This window comes from Ranitomeya imitator, chromosome 2 (assembly GCF_032444005.1).
Source record: "Ranitomeya imitator isolate aRanImi1 chromosome 2, aRanImi1.pri, whole genome shotgun sequence".
Lineage (NCBI taxonomy): Eukaryota > Metazoa > Chordata > Amphibia > Anura > Dendrobatidae > Ranitomeya > Ranitomeya imitator.
The window spans coordinates 560,601,748-560,617,353 of NC_091283.1; the positions used below are offsets into that span (position 1 = coordinate 560,601,748).

General features: G+C 44.7%; 1 protein-coding gene across 1 annotated transcript in view; it reads right to left on the reverse strand.

The window, feature by feature from the left end:
* The window catches only part of FBF1 (Fas binding factor 1), a 206,207-nt gene extending 191,177 nt beyond the window's left edge, over window positions 1-15,030 (reverse strand). The window contains exons 1-2 of the mRNA XM_069752054.1: window positions 14,847-15,030; window positions 14,736-14,763 (exon numbers count right to left, since the gene is read on the reverse strand). Of these exons, the coding sequence (XP_069608155.1) occupies window positions 14,736-14,763; window positions 14,847-14,849 (31 nt within the window). The 5' untranslated portion in view covers window positions 14,850-15,030. The remainder of the gene's footprint in view (window positions 1-14,735; window positions 14,764-14,846) is intronic.
* Window positions 15,031-15,606: the final 576 nt, after the last annotated feature.

The following is a 15,606-nucleotide window of genomic DNA, read 5'->3' on the forward strand; positions in this document are numbered from 1 at the left end:
ACGAGAGAGGGATCCGCCCTCAGGGACAGGAAACCCACAGGTTAAAAAGGCGGGACCTCTCCTCCACCTCAGTTGGTTTACAGAGCCTTGCAGGGAATTTCTGCTGTAACTTAATTGGTTATTTTTACACAACAAAATATAACTGTATAACTTATATAAGCTCCTCTATATATATATATATATATATATACACTTTTTTTTTTTTTTTTTTTTTTTTATGCACACCTCGTGACTTAATTTATAAGTAGTGTGGACACCCATACGTGAAGGGAGGGAATATACAGGTGCCGTCATGGGTTCAGAGAAATACCGTTATCGGTAAGTAACTACGATATTCTCTTACCCCATGACGGCACTAACGAGAGAATTTCAAAGAATGAAAATTTTAGGGTGGGACTACTGCCTCAAGAACTCTCCTACCAAAAGTTAAGTCTGAGGGAGAGGATAGATTAAGCTGATAGTGCTTGAAGAATGTAGAGGGGGAAGACCAAGTGGCTGCTCTACATATTTGATCTATTGATGCTCCACCACGTTCAGCCCAAGAGGTTGCCACCGACCTGGTTGAATGAGCCTTAACTGTGTCTGGAACTTTTTCCCCGGATGAGGTATATGACATCTTGATGGCATCTCTTACCCACCTCGCCAACGTGGCTTTCGATGCCTTGTGACCCTTATTTGGTCCCTGAAAGCAGACAAACAGAGCCCTCCCTTTCCTACACTCCCTTGTGGCTGATAGATAGTGTGTTAGACATCTCTTTACATCTAGTGTGTGTAGAGCCTCCTCTTTTTTGTTTTTTGGATTGGGGCAAAAAGATGGTAACGCTATCTCTTGAGATCTGTGGAATTTTGACGCCACTTTGGGAAGGTAAGAAGGGTCAGTTTTGAGGATTACTCTGTCATCTAATATTTGTGTTAGAGGTGGGTAGGCTGATAAGGCCTGCAGATCACTAATCCTGCGAGCTGAGGTTAGGGCCACCAATAAACAGGTTTTCCAAGATATTATTTTTAGTGAAGCCTGAGATAAAGGTTCGAACGGCGCTTTAGTTAGTGCTGAAAGGACTAAGTTCAGGTCCCAGGGAGGAGCGGTGAGATGTATAACTGGTCTGGACCTAGTAGATGCTCTAATAAATCTTTTTACCCAGTGATTCCCCGCCAAATCCTGGTTGTAAAGGGCACCCAATGCTGCAATCTGAACCTTCAGTGTGTTTGTTGCTAGGCCTTTCTCTAAACCTTTTTGAAGAAATTCTAAGATTTCCTGAATTGGCATCTGATTTGATAGGATAACTCCTGACGTGGAGAGGAACTTTTTCCAGACTTTGCCGTAGGCTCTGGTAGTTATAGGTTTTCTACTGGCCAGCAGGGTAGAAATTAAATTTGAAGAAAACCCCCTTTTTGTTAACAGTTCCCTTTCAAAAGCCAGGCCGTCATGTGCAAACTTTTTATTTGGGGGTGATTCACTGGCCCTTGATGCAGAAGGTCTGGGATATCTGGGAGTACCCATGGATCCGCTATGGACATTAGGCGTAGCCATGGGAACCATACTCTTTTCGGCCAGAACGGAGCTATCAGTATCACTTTGGCTCTGTCTTCCCTGATTTTCTTCAAGACTAAAGGAATTAGAGCTATCGGAGGAAACACATAAGCTAGATGGAATTTCCATGGAATTAACAACGCGTCTATGGCCACTGGACTCCCCCGAGGATCTATCGAGCAGAAGGCCTCCGTTTTCCGATTTTGATTGTTTGCAAATAGATCTATATCCGGGGCCCCCCAAAGATCCACTATGCGTTTGAATATACTTGTATTTAACTCCCATTCCCCCTGTTTTAATTGGGTTCTGCTTAGAAAATCTGCAGTTTGATTTTCTGACCCTTTTATGTGAAGGGCTGTCAGGGAGGACAAGTTGGCTTCTGCTTGTGACATGATGAAATTTGTCACTTTCATTAGGGATTGAGACCTCGTCCCTCCCTGATGGTTTAAATATGCTACTACCACCCTGTTGTCCGTCAGTAGTCTCACGTGGTGGGAACGGAGGGAAGTTAAAAAATGATTGATGGCGTACTGAACTGCTAAAAGCTCCTTCATGTTTGAAGTAAGGTCTTTTTCTTCTACTGACCAAGGACCTTGGGCAATTTGCCTGTTTAGGTGGGCCCCCCACCCCCAAGGGCTTGCGTCTGTGGTCAGGATTATCGAGACCGGCCATACCCATGGAACCCCCCTCCTGAGATTGGACGGGTCTGTCCACCAAGCTAAGGAAGTTTTTGTCCGAGAGGATATTTTTAATTGCTTTTCTAAATTTCCTCCTGCGTGGGATACCGCCTCTAGTATTTCCCACTGGAGATCTCTCGAGTGGCTCTGAGCCCACTGTACCGCTGGGATACAGGATGTCATTGACCCCAGTATGGACATGGCTCTCCTTAGAGAGATCAGAGGAGAGATACTCAACTGATTCACTAGATGTATCATGTTGGATACTTTTTCTTCTGGCAGACGACACTCTTGCTTTGTTGAGTCTATTAATATCCCCAAGTACAACTGTACTTGAGATGGGATAAGCCTGGATTTTTCCAGGTTCAGAAACCATCCTAGATTCGATAGGGCTACCATCACTCTGTTTAGTTGCTGGCTGCAATGTAGAGAGGAACTGCCCATCACTAGGAGGTCGTCCAGATAAGGCACAATCAATATGTTTTGTTCCCTTATATGGGCCATTACTTCCGCCATTAATTTTGTGAATACTCTCGGGGCAATGGCTAGACCAAACGGAAGAGCCTTGTATTGGTAATGTTTCAGTTCCCCTTGTATCATTACTGCAACCCTGAGATATTTCCGGAAATCCGGATGGATTGGCACATGATAGTATGCGTCCTTTAAGTCTATAACAGTCATGAAACAAGACGGGATAAGGGATCTGACACATGATTTTATTGTCTCCATTTTGAATTTTTCTATTACCAGGTATCTGTTTAGTTGTTTCAAATTTATAATTACTCTGAAAGTTCCGTCCGGTTTTGTTCGAAGAAAGAGCGGAGAATAAAACCCCCTCGTCTCTTCCTGTTGTGGAACTTCCTGTAAGACTTTCTTCTCCAGAAGAGTGAGAACTTCTCTCTGGATGCTTAGCTGCTCGATCTCTGACTTTCTTCGTGGTGTGACCACAAACTGATTGTGTGGCATTGTGTGAAAGCTTAGTTTTAGGCCCGTCTTTATGATGTTTAGAGTCCAGGCACTTCCAGAAATTTTTTCCCAGGTTGGAAGAAAGTGGGTCAGTCTCCCTCCTACCTGGGGCACACCCTCATTGTGGCTGTTTTTTATTATCCGGCTTGTTGAACATGAAACCTCCTCTTTTGAATTTTCTGTCTTCCCACCCCTCCTTTTGATTTTTTGGGGGGCGTCTTTGTGTGAACCTCCTTCCTCGAAAGGGCCGCCTATAAGATTGATTTAGGAATCCCGGAAAGGCTTTCTTTTTATCAACCGCTTTTTCGAGGACATCGTCTAGGGTGGGACCGAACAAATATTCACCTTCACACGGAATGGAACACAACTTAGCTTTAGTTTGCAGGTCCCCCGGCCAGCACTTTAGCCATAATGCTCTCCTAGCCGCATTTGAGAAGGAAGCCGATCTTGCCGTCAGTCTAACTGAGTCTATTGAGGCATCTGCTAAATATGCAGCGGCCCCTCTCATCGCTGACACGGAGTCTAGTATAGACTCTCTCGGGGTTTTATTTTTTAATTGAGTCTCTAAATGATCCAGCCAGACCATTAGTGCTCTAGCTGTACACGTAGCAGCTATACCGGGTTTTAGCCCCCCGCTGGCGGCCTCCCAGGACCCTTTTAGGAAGACATCGGCCTTTTTATCCATAGGATCCTTGAGGGTCCCCATATCTTCAAAAGGCAGAGCGAACTTTTTAGAGGCTTTCGCGATGGCGACGTCTAATTTTGGCGCTTTTCCCCATGAGGCGCAGGCTGGGTCATCAAATGGGTATTTCCTTTTGGGTGTTAACAGTACTTTTTTGTCTGGTCTTTTCCACTCCTTTTTTATAAGGGCTTGAATTTTTTCATTTAATGGGAACACTCTGTACTTCTTTTGTTCCAGGCCACTAAACATAAGATCTTGTACAGATTTTTTGGAACGAGTGTCTGCCAGACCCATTGTCGCCCTAACCATTTTTACCAACGCATCCGTTTCATCTATTGGGAAACAGTTGCGACCGCTTTCTGAAGATGCGGAGGAGGATGATGAAGCTGTAGAGCTATCAGAATCCCCACTCGTACTATCTCCCTCGCTGGAGCTGTAATCTGGAGATTTTTCTTTATGTTTTCTTTTACGGTTTTTTACGCTTTTTAATGCGTCTGCTACTTGGGTTTTAATTAAATCTTTTAATTCAGATGTGAAACTTGGTGTCTCCTCATCAATGGTGTTCTTAATACATGGCGCACAGAGTTTTTTAACCCATGAATCCGGCAAATCTGCTGAACAAAGCGGGCATACTCTATGTTTACTTTTCCCCTGGCATTTCTTTCCCTAGGAAACAATAAACCCCTATTAGAATTTACACTTTCACGGAGGTCACTTACCCTCCTAATGTGAGGAAGATACCGGCTGTGGCTTTGAGGATGCCTCCTCCACTTGAACCACCGTCTCCCTCCTGGATCCACCAGAGCCTCTGCTACGCTGGGATCCTGAGCTGCTGCGCTGCGTGGGTTTTCTTGAGGAATGGCGCTCCTTCGGGTTCTTTGTCACAGGGGCCTGTGAAATTTCTTCCACCGACTGCTCTATTCCACTCATGGTGGTAATCTCTGAGCAGCGGTATACCCCTTTTTCTTCTGGATATATACTAATGGAGCGGCGCCAGGCAACTTCCGGTTTACCCAGAGGTGCCCTGCGCCGCCCCGGAAGTGACCCCCACGCCTGCGCAGTAAGTCGCCGAACCCCGCGCGCGCGCTCACTGTTTGCCGGCTCACAGGAGGGACGGAGCTTCCGCAGCCGCCGCTGCTCCCAGCGTTCTCCTGTCAGTGACCGGCGTCACCACTCCTGTGTGCCTTATGGATCGGTGGAGAAACCCTCCAGGTAGCCGCCGCTACCTATTGCCGATCATCCCTTTGAAAAGGAAGAGGCAGGCTTTCTCGGCATCCTCTTCACTGCCTCCCCTCTGCGCGCATCTACGAGGCCCGCCGACCCCGGATCGCGCCCTCAGGGAGGAATCCACCTGAGACCGTGGCAGGGCCCCCCGCTGCCTGAACTCGGCCTGATGGTCCCTGGACTCCTGGATGGTGAGTTGTGGGATCCCCGTCGGGGACAGGAAACCGAACTGAGGTGGAGGAGAGGTCCCGCCTTTTTAACCTGTGGGTTTCCTGTCCCTGAGGGCGGATCCCTCTCTCGTTAGTGCCGTCATGGGGTAAGAGAAAACATTGCGTTAGCGCAACCCGCTAGCGCTAAACGGGTTGCACTAACGCAATGTGACCCTAGCCTTAGTGCGCTTAGGACAATCAGAGACAGCATGAGTGGAATCACCACAGTAAAAACACAGCCCATTCCGACGTCTGTGTTCTTGCCGTTCAGCTCTGGTCAAAGTCCTATCACATTGCATAGGCTCAGGTTTATGCTCAGATAATACCGCCAAATGGTGCACAGTTTTACGCTCACGTAAGCGTCGATCGATCTGAATGGCCAAAGACATAGACTCATTCAGACCAGCAGGCATAGGAAATCCCACCATGACATCCTTAAGGGTTTCAGAGAGACCCTTTCTGAAAATTGCTGCCAGCGCACATTCATTCCATTGAGTGAGCACAGACCACTTCCTAAACTTCTGACAATATATCTCTACCTCATCCTGACCCTGACACAGAGACAGCAAATTTTTCTCTGCCTGATCCACTGAATTAGGTTCATCATAAAGCAATCCGAGCGCCAGAAAAAACGCATCAATATTACATAATGCAGGATCTCCTGGCGCAAGGGAAAATGCCCAGTCTTGAGGGTCGCCACGTAATAAAGAAATAATGATCTTAACTTGTTGAACTGGGTCACCAGAGGAGCGGGGTTTCAAAGCCAGAAACAGTCTACAATTATTTTTAAAACTCAGAAACTTAGCTCTATCTCCAGAAAACAAATCAGGAATAGGAATTCTTGGTTCTAACATAGAATTCTGAACCACAAAGTCTTGAATATTTTGTACTCTTGCAGTGAGATGATCCACACAAGAAGACAGACCTTTAATGTCCATCACTACACCTGTGTCCTGAACCACCCAAATGTCTAGGGGAAAAGAAAGACAAAACACAGTGCAGAGAAAAAAAAATGGTCTCAGAACTTCTCTTTTCCCTCTATTGAGAAGCATTAGTACTTTGGGCCTCCAGTACTGTTGTGAACTGGTGATTCAGAACCACAATGGACCTGGTGGTTAAGAGCACACAAAGTGACCTGATAGCTACTAATAACATAGGACGAGCTCTGAGACGTGGGAACTCTGCTGACCGCAATCCCTAATCCTATCACACCACACTATAGGTAGCCGTGGAGCGCTCCTGACCAGACCTAGGCGCCTCGGGCACAGCCTGAGAAACTAGCTAGCCCTGAAGATAGAAAAATAAGCCTACCTTGCCTCAGAGAAATTCCCCAAAGGAAAAGGCAGCCCCCCACATATAATGACTGTGAGTAAAGATGAAAATACAAACACAGAGATGAAATAGATTTTAGCAAAGTGAGGCCCGACTTACTGAATAGACCGAGGATAGGAAAGATAGCTTTGCGGTCAGCACAAAAACCTACAAACAACCACGCAGAGGGCGCAAAAAGACCCTCCGCACCGACTAACGGTACAGAGGTGCTCCCTCTGCGTCCCAGAGCTTCCAGCAAGCAAGAAAAACCAATATAGCAAGCTGGACAGAAAAAATAGCAAACAAAAGTAACACAAGCAGAACTTAGCTTATGCAGTGAAGACAGGCCACAAGAACGATCCAGGAGAGAGCAAGACCAATACTGGAACATTGACTGGAGGCAAGGAACAAAGAACTAGGTGGAGTTAAATAGAGCAGCACCTAACGACTTAACCTCGTCACCTGAGGAAGGAAACTCAGAAGCCGCAGCCCCACTCACATCCACCAGAGGAAGCTCATAGACAGAACCAGCCGAAGTACCACTCATGACCACAGGAGGGAGCTTGACCACAGAATTCACAACAGGCATCCTCTGCGTTTGGAGGAAAAAAGGTTTAAGCATAATAACAGACGTGGATTCTTTACTGTAAGAGCAGTGAGACTATGGAACTCTCTGCCGTATGATGTTGTAATGAGTGATTCATTACTTAAATTTAAGAGGGGACTGGATACCTTTCTGGAAAAGTATAATGTTACAGGGTATATACACTAGATTCCTTGATAGGGCGTTGATCCAGGGAACTAGTCTGATTGCCGTATGTGGAGTCGGGGAGGAATTTTTTTCCCCAATGTGGAGCTTACTCTTTGCCACATTGGTTTTTTTTGCCTTCCTCTGGATCAACATGTTAGGGCATGTTAGGTTAGGCTATGGGTTGAACTAGATGGACTTATAGTCTTCCTTCGACCTTAATAACTATGTAACTATGTAACTATCTTGTGTTTCTTCCATTTTCTAATAATTGTGCCAACAGTTGTTGCCTTCTCACCAAGCTACTTGCCTATTGTCCTGTAGCCCATCCCAGCATTGGGCAGGTCTACAGTTTTGTTCCTGGTGTCCTTAGACAGCTCTTTGGTCTTGGCTATGGTGGAGAGGTTGGAATGTGAGTGTGTGGACAGGTGTCTTTATACAGGTAATGAGTTCAAAGAGGTGCAATTAATACAGGTAATGAGTGCAGAGTAGGAGGGCTTCTAAGGCCGGGATCACACATGCGAGAAACACGTCCGTGTCTCGCATGTGAAATCCAAGCTCTGGTGCCGGCACTTGGGAGCGGAGCGTGCGGCCGCATAGCAACACATGGAGCCGCACGCTCAGCTCTGGAGTCCCGGCGCCAGAGCTTGGATTTCACATGCGAGACTCGGCCGTGTTTCTGATCCCGGCCTAAAGAAAAACTAACAGGCCTGTGAGAGGCAAAATTCTTGCTTGTGAAACAACCCAAAATATAGGCCTGACAAAAAGGCACTTCCAATATATACAGTGGGGCAAAAAAGTATTTAGTCAGTCAGCAATAGTGCAATTTCCACCACTTAAAAAGATGAGAGGCGTCTGTAATTTACATCATAGGTAGACCTCAACTATGGGAGACAAACTGAGAAAAAAAAATCCAGAAAATCACATTGTCTGTTTTTTTATCATTTTTTTTGCATATTATGGTGGAAAATAAGTATTTGGTCAGAAACAAACAATCAAGATTTCTGGCTCTCACAGACCTGTAACTTCTTCTTTAAGAGTCTCCTCTTTCCTCCACTCATTACCTGTAGTAATGGCACCTGTTTAAACTTGTTATCAGTATAAAAAGACACCTGTGCACACCCTCAAACTGTCTGACTCCAAACTCCACTATGGTGAAGACCAAAGAGCTGTCAAAGGACACCAGAAACAAAATTGTAGCCCTGCACCAGGCTGGGAAGACTGAATCTGCAATAGCCAACCAGCTTGGAGTGAAGAAATCAACAGTGGGAGCAATAATTAGAAAATGGAAGACATACAAGACCACTGATAATCTCCCTCGATCTGGGGCTCCACGCAAAATCCCACCCCGTGGGGTCAGAATGATCACAAGAACGGTGAGCAAAAATCCCAGAACCACGCGGGGGGACCTAGTGAATGAACTGCAGAGAGCTGGGACCAATGTAACAAGGCCTATCATAAGTAACACACTACGCCACCATGGACTCAGATCCTGCAGTGCCAGACGTGTCCCACTGCTTAAGCCAGTACATGTCCGGGCCCGTCTGAAGTTTGCTAGAGAGCATTTGGATGATCCAGAGGAGTTTTGGGAGAATGTCCTATGGTCTGATGAAACCAAACTGGAACTGTTTGGTAGAAACACAACTTGTCGTGTTTGGAGGAAAAAGAATACAGAGTTGCATCCATCAAACACCATACCTACTGTAAAGCATGGTGGTGGAAACATCATGCTTTGGGGCTGTTTCTCTGCAAAGGGGCCAGGACAACTGATCCGGGTACATGAAAGAATGAATGGGGCCATGTATCGTGAGATTTTGAGTGCAAACCTCCTTCCATCAGCAAGGGCATTGAAGATGAAACGTGGCTGGGTCTTTCAACATGACAATGATCCAAAGCACACCGCCAGGGCAACGAAGGAGAGGCTTCGTAAGAAGCATTTCAAGGTCCTGGAGTGGCCTAGCCAGTCTCCAGATCTCAACCCGATAGAAAACCTTTGGAGGGAGTTGAAAGTCCGTGTTGCCAAGCGAAAAGCCAAAAACATCACTGCTCTAGAGGAGATCTGCATGGAGGAATGGGCCAACATACCAACAACAGTGTGTGACAACCTTGTGAAGACTTACAGAAAACGTTTGACCTCTGTCATTGCCAACAAAGGATATATTACAAAGTATTAAGATGAAATTTTGTTTCTGACCAAATACTTATTTTCCCCCATAATATGCAAATAAAATGTTAAAAAAACAGACAATGTGATTTTCTGGATTTTTTTTTCTCAGTTTGTCTCCCATAGTTGAGGTCTACCTATGATGTAAATTACAGACGCCTCTCATCTTTTTAAGTGGTGGAACTTGCACTATTGCTGACTGACTAAATACTTTTTTTCCCCACTGTATATATATACTCCTACAACCACAACGGAAGCATAAGCCAATAGAGGATAAAAGGTATAATTTTATTTCTAACACATAAACATATACGGTACATCAAAACACGGAGAATAACAATACAAAAATAGCTGCCACTACAAAATCATGTATCACAGACACAAGGCTGTTCTACACAGATACACAAATATCTGGAACCAATAGTATATATCCAGAGTGTAAAATACACAAAAGAGTACAATAATAAATTACAGAGTGTATTTGTGAGACTGTGTTACATAATTATGAATAAATTAGATAATGGACATATCATCAAATACAGCCTAGTGCTACATAATCATGATAACGTCATTACTCATAGGACGCCAAGGTGAGAAAAATACCTGCCCTGGACAACACAGGTCCCAAAAAGACCCTGAATAAGATGTCTAGTGACACTAATAGTCTTTTATATACAACACATCACTATGGTATCCGGTACAGGTATATACCTAGGACCAAAATGTCCTCAGTCAGAGCCAAAAAGTAAAGTGCCAAGTGACAGGGCAATGTAAACCATCATTAACAATAAGGCCTAATATAGCCAGACATATAAGGTGCAGGTACAGTTAGGGCCAGAAATATTTGGACAGTGACACAAGTTTTGTTATTTTAGCTGTGTATAAAAACATGTTCAGAAATACAATTATATATATAATATGGGCTGAAAGTGCACACTCCCAGCTGCAATATGATAGTTTCCACATCCAAATCGGAGAAAGGGTTTAGGAATCATAGCTCTGTAATGCATAGCGTCCTCTTTTTCAAGGGACCAAAAGTAATTGGACAATGGACTCTAAGGGCTGCAATTAACTCTGAAGGCGTCTCCCTCGTTAACCTGTAATCAATGAAGTAGTTAAAAGGTCAGGGGTGGATTCCAGGTGTGTGGTTTTGCATTTGGAAGCTGTTGCTGTGAGCAGACAACATGAAGTCAAAGGAACTCTCAATTGAGGTGAAGCAGAACATCCTGAGGCTGAAAAAAAAAAAAATCCATCAGAGAGATAGCAGACATGCTTGGAGTAGCAAAATCAACAGTTGGGTACATTCTGAGAAAAAAGGAATTGACTGGTGAGCTTGGGAACTCAAAAAGGCCTGGGCGTCCACGGATGACAACAGTGGTGGATGATCGCCGCATACTTAATTTGGTGAAGAAGAACCCGTTCACAACATCAACTGAAGTCCAGAACACTCTCAGTGAAGTAGGTGTATCTGTCTCTAAGTCAACAGTAAAGAGAAGACTCCATGACAGTAAATACAAAGGGTTCACATCTAGATGCAAACCATTCATCAATACCAAAAATAGACAGGCCAGAGTTAAATTTGCAGAAAAACACCTCAAGAAGCCAGCTCAGTTCTGGAAAAGTATTCTATGGACAGATGAGACAAAGATCAACCTGTACCAGAATGATGGGAAGAAAAAAGTTTGGAGAAGAAAGGGAACGGCACATGATCCAAGGCACACCACATCCTCTGTAAAACATGGTGGAGGCAACGTGATGGCATGGGCATGCATGGCTTTCAATGGCACTGGGTCACTTGTGTTTGTTGATGACATAAGAGCAGACAAGAGTAGCCGGATGAATTCTGAAGTGTACCGGGATATACTTTCAGCCCAGATTCAGCCAAATACTGCAAAGTTGATTGGACGGCGCTTCATAGTACAGATGGACAATGACCCCAAGCATACAGCCAAAGCTACCCAGGAGTTCATGAGTGCCAAAAAGTGGAACATTCTGCAATGGCCAAGTCAATCTCCAGATCTAAACCCAATTGAGCATGCATTTCACTTGCTCAAATCCAGACTTAAGACGGAAAGACCCACAAACAAGCAAGACCTGAAGGCTGCGGCTGTAAAGGCCTGGCAAAGCATTAAGAAGGAGGAAACCCAGCGTTTGGTGATGTCCATGGGTTCCAGACTTAAGGCAGTGATTGCCTCCAAAGGATTTGCAACAAAATATTGAAAATAAAAATATTTTGTTTGGGTTATGTTTATTTGTCCAATTACTTTTGACCTCCTAAAATGTGGAGTGTTTGTAAATAAATGTGTACAATTCCTACATTTTCTATCAGATATTTTTGTTCAACCCTTCAAATTAAACGTTACAATCTGCACTTGAATTCTGTTGTAGAGGTTTCATTTCAAATCCAATGTGGTGGCATGCAGAGCCCAACTCGCGAAAATTGTGTCACTGTCCAAATATTTCTGGCCCTAACTGTATATACCCAGGACCGGGATGTCCTCGACCAGAGCAAAAAAAGTAAAGTGCCACGTGACAAAGCAATGTAAACCACTATTAGCAATAAGGCCTAATATAGCCAAACATATAAGGTGCAGGTATATCCTCAGCCGGAGCAAAAGGATAGGGGGGGTAAAGTGCCAAGTGACAGGGCAATATGAATTACCATCAATAAGGCCCAATGTGGCCAGACATGTAAAGGCTCAAATGAGAAAAGTAATACATGACCTGTGTAGCAGCGCAGACCCCATGTGTCCATGTTTTGATGTATATGTTTATGTGTTAGAAATAAAATTATACCTTTTATCCTCTATTGGCTTATGCTTCCGTTGTGGTTGTAGGAGTATAAAAATTCTTGCTTGGTTGGTAGGTGATCAATTACTTATTTCATGTAATAAAATGTGATTATTAACTTGTGTCGATGAGCACGCATGCATTTACTTCCACCCATCGGTGCACCCATGACATGATCGCGGGTTGCTGATGGGTTGTCATAACAGCCGGGGGCTGATGACCCCCATGACTGTCATTACGGAACTCCTTTGAAACTCTGCCTATGATTTCTGCTATGTGCAGTGTTGCTGCACCACTACATATAGCACCTGAAGGGTTAATAAACTTCTGGAATGTAGTTTTGCGCACCTTGAGGGGTGTAGCTTTTAGAATGATGTCAAGTTTAATTATTTTCTGTCATATAGGCCCCTCAAAGTCACTTCAAATGTGAGGTGGTCCCTAAAAACAAGTTTTGTAAAAAAAAATTGGAAAAATGTGAAAATCGCTGGTCAACCCTTCAACTTACTGAAAAAAAATTGTTTCAAAAATTGTGCTGATGTAAAGTAGACATGTGGAAAATGTTATTTATTAACTATTTTGTGTGACATATCTCTCTGATTTAAGGGCACAAAAATTGAGTTTGAAAATTGCAAAATTTGACAAATTTCCATCTTTTCTTACAAATAAACTCAAGTCATATGGAAGAAATTTTACCACTAACGTGAAGTACAATATGTCACAAAAACAGTGTCAGAATCAGCGGGATCTGTTAAAGCGTTCCAGAGTTATAACCTCATAAAATGACACTGGTCAGAATTGTAAAATTTGGCTGGGTCAAATTTGGCTCCGTCACTAAAGGGTTAAAACACAACATACTATATAATTGTCTAAGGGTCACTTCCATCTGTCCTTCTGTCTGTCTGTCTGTCACGGATATTCATTGGTCGCGGCCTCTGTCTGTCATGGAAATCCAAGTCGTTGATTGGTCATGGCAAAACACCCACGACCAATCAGCGACGGGCACAAGTCTGGCGGCAAAATGGCCGCTCCTTCCTCCCCAGCAGTCAGTGCCCGCTCCATACTCCCCTCCAGTCAGCCCTCACACAGGGTTAATGGCAGTGCTAATGGACCGCGTTATGCCGCGGTGTTTTGCACTCCATTAACGCAGCTATTAACCCTGTGTGACCAACATTTTACTATTGATGATGCGTATGCAGCATCAATAGTAAAACGATCTAATGTTAAAAATAATAAAAAAAAAGATTGTTCTTACCCTCCGACGTGTTGCTGTCCTCGCCAGTGCAAGCGGCAGGTTCCGGTGCTAAGGATGCTATGAGAGAAGGACCTGCCATGACGTCACGGTCATGTGACCGCGACGTCATCACAGGTCCTGCGCTCATACCAACCCTGGGACTGGAAGCTGCCGCGTGCACCGCACACAGGCGCCAGGACTTCAAGGGGCCTTCGGAAGGTGAATATATGTTTAATTTTTATTTTAAGTCTTTTTTAACCACGCATATAGTGCCCACATTGCTATACACTACGTGGGCTGTGTTACACACTGCGTGGGCTGCGTTATATACTACCAGGCTGCTATATACTATGTGGGCAGTGTTATATACTATGTGGGAAGTGTTATATACTACATGGCTGCTATATACTACGTGGCCAGTGTTATATACTAGGTGGGCAATGTTATATACTGCGTGGGCTGTGTTATATAATGTTTGGGCTGTGTTATATACTGCGTGGCCACTGTTATATACTGCGTGGCCTGTATTAACGCATCGGGTATTCAAAAATATGTTGTGGTCTGTGCTATATACTATGTGGCTGCGATATACATACATATTCTAGAATACCCGATGCGTTAGAATTGGGCCACCATCTAGTTTTGTCATAACAAAAAAAAAACAGTGTCAAAAGCACTTGCAAAAAAAAACGCAAAAAAATGCAAATAACCTAATTTACATAAAAGTTGCAGAAAATCTGGAATATTGAAAAGTCACCAAAATCTGATAATGGGAACATAGCCTTACAATGCGCACTGACAGTGCGCTCTCTTGCTGGCTCGTCACATCTTATGAGAGGCGGCAATGGAGTGCACTGTCACTGTGGATTAAAAGGAATATCTCACAATGACAAGATGCTACTGAGCAACTGTCAACAACCGACGCATGCTCTGCAGAGCAGAGACTAGCCCAGCCCAGCAGAGACTAGCCCAGCCCCTGAAACATACATAGCCACTGCCTCCTGATGTTGTCTCATTGTATCCCAGCATGCACTGGAGGTTCTCAGATGACTCATCATACAGGAAGTAGGTAAAAGATAGTGGCTTTTTAATGAAAGTATATTAGGAAAGAGATTGGATGACATTTGGGTAATGACTGCACCAGTCCTTCACATAATTCATAGGAAATATTGCAAGTGACAAGTACACATGGGCGCACTCACCCTTAACTCCAGCCTTATTCCTGGCAGCCTGAAATACAGAAGTCAGCAGTGAATCCCAGGCGGTCACATGACCCTGGTGGATGTCGAGGACCACATATTGGGCTCACTCACCATACCGCAGCGCCGGGCGCCTCAGACACGGCCGGAACCGCAGCTACACAGCACGGGGCGTCTCACTGTTACCATGGCAGCCGATAGCTCCCAGTCTCCTCCCCTCCCACCGTGGTACTAGTCATCACGGCCCTCACATTAACCGCCACTCTACCCGTGCCCTGCATAGAGGTGCTTCCGGTGTCAGCGAACTGCATTATGGGGATTGTAGTTTACTGCTTGCCGCACAGGACCTCTGTCTTATGTAATAGTAGCACACGGGTCTATAGCACATGCAAGGGTTAATTTGCCAAGTAGTTTAACAGATCGCTAGGGCAAAACTGATGTAAGGAAAACGTAGCAGTTACCCATAACAACCAATCAGATGCCTGCTCTCATTTTTCAAAGCGCCTTTTGAAAATGAAAGCAACAATGTAATTGGTTGCTATGGGCAACTGCTTAGCTTTCCTTGGCAACATTTTTGATAAATCTCTTCAGGACAATTCCGGTTGTGCATAAAGGCCCCTTTCACCCTTTTGTTAGGCCCATCGGAGTTTACATCCAAACCCCTCACAAAATGAGATTCGGACATTGACTATAATGGTGCAGACGGAGTCACCGTACGCTCTGTCGTGCATGAGTTTCGGACATGTTCGCCTACTAGCGGCAGACACCCGGACGCAGTGTGCTACATCTAATGTCCACCCCAGTAGGGGCATACGCCTGAAAATGATGCACGTTCACTCTGTCGGCACCATTCTAGGCTATGGCCCAGACGGTC